Source organism: Rattus norvegicus, chromosome 3, assembly GCF_036323735.1.
Source record: "Rattus norvegicus strain BN/NHsdMcwi chromosome 3, GRCr8, whole genome shotgun sequence".
In the NCBI taxonomy this organism is placed as follows: Eukaryota; Metazoa; Chordata; class Mammalia; order Rodentia; family Muridae; genus Rattus; species Rattus norvegicus.
This window is the reverse complement of record NC_086021.1, coordinates 34,056,704-34,061,454: the sequence shown is the minus strand read 5'-3', so window position 1 is coordinate 34,061,454 and position 4,751 is coordinate 34,056,704. Positions and strand designations below refer to the sequence as shown.

At 46.9% G+C, this 4,751-nt stretch overlaps 1 protein-coding gene across 1 annotated transcript; it reads left to right on the top strand.

The window, feature by feature from the left end:
- Nucleotides 1-259: 259 nt before the first annotated feature.
- On the top strand, nucleotides 260-803 carry Rpl38l5 (ribosomal protein L38 like 5). The gene has a single exon (XM_039106781.2). It carries the CDS (start codon nucleotides 405-407, stop codon nucleotides 609-611), a length of 207 nt encoding a protein of 68 aa, XP_038962709.1. The 5' UTR covers nucleotides 260-404; the 3' UTR covers nucleotides 612-803.
- Nucleotides 804-4,751: the final 3,948 nt, after the last annotated feature.

Genomic DNA, 4,751 nt, shown 5'->3' with positions numbered 1-4,751 from the left:
CTGGGACTCATTATGTAGACGTTTTGCAGGCTGATCTGGAACTTACTGAAATCTGGCTGCCTCTGCCTCCCAAGTGCTAAGACTAAAGATGTGGATTGCCACACCCACTTGTCTTTGCTATCTTTTTAAGATTTATTTATTATTTATATGAGTACACTGTAGCTGTCTTCAGACACATCAGAAGAGGGAATCAGATCCCATTACAGGTGGTTGTGAGCCACCATGTGGTTGCTGGAATTTGAACTCAGGACCTCTGGAAAAGCAATTGGTGCTCTTAACCACTGAGCCATCTCTCCAGTCTGCTATTTTTTAATTATATAAAACATTTAAAATCCGAAGCAATCCATAGCCGGATTGGGTTTGGGGAGCACGGGTGCTGACACCAGAGCCGAGTGCCTGTCGCCATGCCTCGGAAAATTGAGGAAATCAAGGACTTTCTACTCACAGCCCGGCAGAAGGATGCCACATCTGTCAAGATCAAGAAAAACAAGGGTAATGTAAAGTTCAAGGTCCACTGTAGCAGGTACCTCTACACCCTGGTTATCACAGACAATGAGAAGAAGATGAAGCAGTCCCTGCCCCCAGGTTTGGCAGTGAAGGAGCTGAAATGAACCGGACCTCTGCATGTGACTATTAAAAACCCTGAAAAGTAAAAAAAAAAAAAAAAAAACCAAAAAACCAACATTTAGCTGAGTGGACACCCTAAAATTGTAGCATCTGGGAGACAATGGAATTCCAGGTTTAAAAAGGTGTGTGTGTGTGTGTGTGTGTGTGTGTGTGTGTGTGTGTGTGTGTGTGTGGAACATGCCTATAATTCCAGAACCTGGGAAAGGCAGGAAGATCAGAAGTTCAAGGTAGTCCTCAGGTCACATAGTGAGGTCTTGGCTAGTCTAGCATACCTGAGAATCTGCCTCAAAAATAGAAGGAAAAAGAAAACTAAAAACCAAAGTGAGTGTGTGTGTGTGTGTCTGTGTGTGTGTGTGAGAGAGAGAGAGAGAGAGAGGAGAGAGGAGAGAAAGAGAGAGAGAATGAATGAATGAATGAATGAATGAATATGTGTGTTTGGGAAGCTGAGGCAAAAAGATCTAGAGTTCAAAGTCATTTATTATATGTTTATATATGACATTCTTATAGAAAGTTCCATGGGGTTGGGGATTTAGCTCAGTGGTAGAGCGCTTGCCTAGGAAGCGCAAGGCCCTGGGTTCGGTCCCCAGCTCTGAAAAAAAAAGAACCAAAAAAAAAAAAAAGTTCCAGAAGTCATATTTATGGATATAGATCAGTGTGTTTCAGAAGTTAGGCATTCTTATGTCAGAATCCCTGATAAGGAACAACTGATGGGCCTGAGCAGTCACCCTAGGTGACACCTAAAGCCGTCTATCAGGTGTCTGGGTTTGCCCTTGCTGTAATGTACATGCAGTTTCTCATGCTTGGCACTGACTGTGGGAGCTGTCCATGCTGCAGCCTATAGCCAACCTTGCTGTGAATGCCCAGTGGTATGAACTTCTGCTTTAATTCCCATTTGACTCCTTGGGACCAGGAGCAGCTATTTCAGGTATAGGCTGAGTTACTGTTCCCACGTGGGTCAAGAGAGACCAAGTAAAACCCTGGGTACATCTTTCAGTGTACCTGAGTGTGTTGCTGATGGAGGTGCACCCAGGAGACATTGCAGGGTCCCCGACATGGCAGAGGCGACATGGTGAGACCAGCTGTGTGGATGAGAGGCTCTCTATCCTTCCTCAGAGTAGAGTTAGATCGGTGTGATATGATGTCCTGACTATCCCTTAGGATGTTCCTCTTTAGTCCCTTGTGCCATCACAGTACTCCTAGGAGACAACACTTGTTTTGTTCATTCTTATTTTATGTGTGTGGTGTTTTGCCTGTATGCATATGTACAATGTGGATGCGGTGCCTGTGGAGACCAGAAGAGGGCATCAGATTTCTCTGGGCAGTATCAGGGGAGAGTTGGAGTTTGACTCTGAGCATGCACCCCACCACACTAGTTTGTGCACAAAGACAGCAGAGGAAAACATCTTCTGTGTCCTTGCCTCCTAAGAGGTGGCTGCCCTCAACAGTGACAGGACATTAAGAACCCACCCACACACACACACACACCATCCTCTGCACACACACCCCCCCCCCCCCAATGAAGAGAGAATGCAATCGGCCTGGGTGCTGCCCTGGCCCTCGAGGAATTTCTATTCCCTGGTGGTTGTGTAATTCCAGGGTTCCAGAGATGACAAAGACTGCTGTGTGTGGTGATATACAGGAGGAAAGGCATGGTAAATTCAAGACCGGTAAGAAGCACACAGCAAGACTCTGTCTCAAAAAACCAAAACCAGGGCCTGGAGAGATGGCTTTGGGGTTATGAGTATGCACTGCTCTTCCAGAGGAAACCTCAGTTAAGAAAATGCCTCCAAGGGGCTGGGGATTTAGCTCAGTGGTAGAGCGCTTACCTAGGAAGCGCAAGGCCCTGGGTTCGGTCCCCAGCTCCGAAAAAAAGAACCAAAAAAAAAAAAAAAAAAAAAAAAGAAAGAAAATGCCTCCATAAAATTGGGCTATAGGCAAGCCTGTAAGGCAGTTTCTTAATTAGCGATTGATAGGGGAGGGCACAGCCCATTGTGGGTGGTGCCATCCTTGGGCTGGTGGACCTAGGTTCTGTAAGGAAGCAGACTGAGCAGGTCATGGGGAGCAAAGCCAGTTGGCAGCACCCTCCATAACTTCTGCCTCCAGGTTCCTGCCCTGCTTAAGTTCCTGTTCTGACTTCTTTCAATGATGAACAATGACGTATAAGCCAAATAAACCCTTTCCTTCCCAAGTTGCTGTGGTCATGGTGGTTTCATCATAGTCATAGTAACCCTCAGACAGACAGACAGACAGACACATACTTCAAAAAAAATTAAAACCCAACAAAATCAGGGAAGTGGGTGTGGCTCAGCTGGCAGGTAAGACCTGGATTGGTGCTGAGGTGCAAATGAACTACTCTCCCATTTTTCTAGTAGAATGAGCACTGACTCAAAGACCGCATAGGACCCAATTCACAGAAAAGGGCCCGAAAATGTAAGAAGGGGAGAAAGCTGGCAGCGGCTTGGAGAGCCCTAAAGAAAGAGAGAAATGGTCTAGAAGTATATTGTAGCTGGCACATTACTCAAAACCCTTACGGAATGAATTTATGGGGCACATAGTACACCTCACCAAGGCTGCTAAGATACACCACTTGTCTTGTTTGAAGCCTATTTCCCAGCACTGGAGTGACATCCGCCATTCCTTACACCTGCCAAGTTGGTGAAGAGGGCTCAAGCACACACCCTTTCTCCTTCCTGTTTAACGTCTGAGGTGCCCCAGCTTGCCTCATACTTGCTATGGAGCTCTAAAGACCGTCTTGTCCTGCTCCTGCTTCCACCTCTCCAGCGCTGCCTTCACAGGTGTGTACCACCATACCTAGTTTAGATGGTGCCACAAAGACTGAACCCAGGCTCCCTGCACGCCAGGCAGACTTACCAATGGAGCCACCTTCTCTGTCCTGTGTTTCTCCATCTTGAGAAAGAGTCTCATGTAGCCAGACTGACTAGCCTAGGATTATATAGTAGCCAAGATGGCCCTGTCCCCATCTCTACCTCCTTAGTAGAGGTAGAGATGACTTAGTAGAGATAGGACTGTTCAAGTGTGTGCCACTTGGCCTGTCCCTTTGTTTTTTGAGACAGGGTCTCGTGAAGTTCATGCTGGGCTTGAACTCTCTAACCCTATAACCAGAAATGGCTCTGCTGTTTGGCTCTTCATGCCTATCTCCCTTCCCAAGATGACAAACTGTGTCGCCATGCCCACATCATTTTCCAGAAGGATTGGAGTTAAGTCCTGTGGGAATTCCTGTGCACACAGGACAAAGCTGCCATTTTATGTGCAGCTTGGATGTGGGTCCACGCACCAGAAAGCTGCACTAGAGATCTGCTTGCTGAAGTGCTTATGAAAGAGGTTCACACCTGAGGCTTGCTCTAAATACTCTGCAAACATATAAAACAAATATGGCAGAACGTTAACTGCCAACTAAAGGTATTGGTTTTGCTGCTTGTTTTGATTTTGAACAGTGTGGTGCTGGGGAACTGAACTTGGGCTTTGTCAATGCTGGGTAAGTGCTCTGCCACAGATACACTTTACACTAGAATAAGGATTGTGGTAGGCTGAATGCAGTGACTCAAGACTTTAATCCCAGCACTAGGATGCAGAGCCAAGTAGAACTCTGTGGGTTCAAGATCACCCTGGTCTACATACAAGAACCTGGACATTCAGGGCTACATTGAAAGAAAAAGAAACCCCAGACCTATATACTCATACTTTCTACAAAGGTCAATGCTGGATGTCTTTCTTAACTACTCTCCATTCATGTTTTAAGGCAGGATCTCTCACTTGGCCCAGACTATGATTTAGCAACTACCTGGCCTTCATGGCCACAGGGAGCAAGCCAGTATACAGCTTCTGCCCATAGCTTCTTCATCAGCTCCTACTTCCAGACTCCTGCCCTCACTTCTTTTGATGATGAACTGTGATGTGGAACTGTGAAATAAATCCTTTCCTGCCCACGCTACCATTGGTCACAGTGTTTCATCACAGCAGCAGTAGCCCTAAGGCAGATGCCCGTGAAGACGCAGGCTGCTCCTGACCCGTTCCTCCTGGGGCCTCTACCCACTGCAAAGCGCAGGTCTCCAGCCTTTGGCTCAGCACCGTCCCCCACCTCTACCCCAGCAAGACACAGAAGA

What these genes read in the sequence shown, in the direction of transcription:
- Rpl38l5 (XM_039106781.2), top strand. Translation starts at nt 405, where the DNA reads ATGCCTCGGAAAATTGAGGAAATCAAGGACTTTCTACTCACAGCCCGG.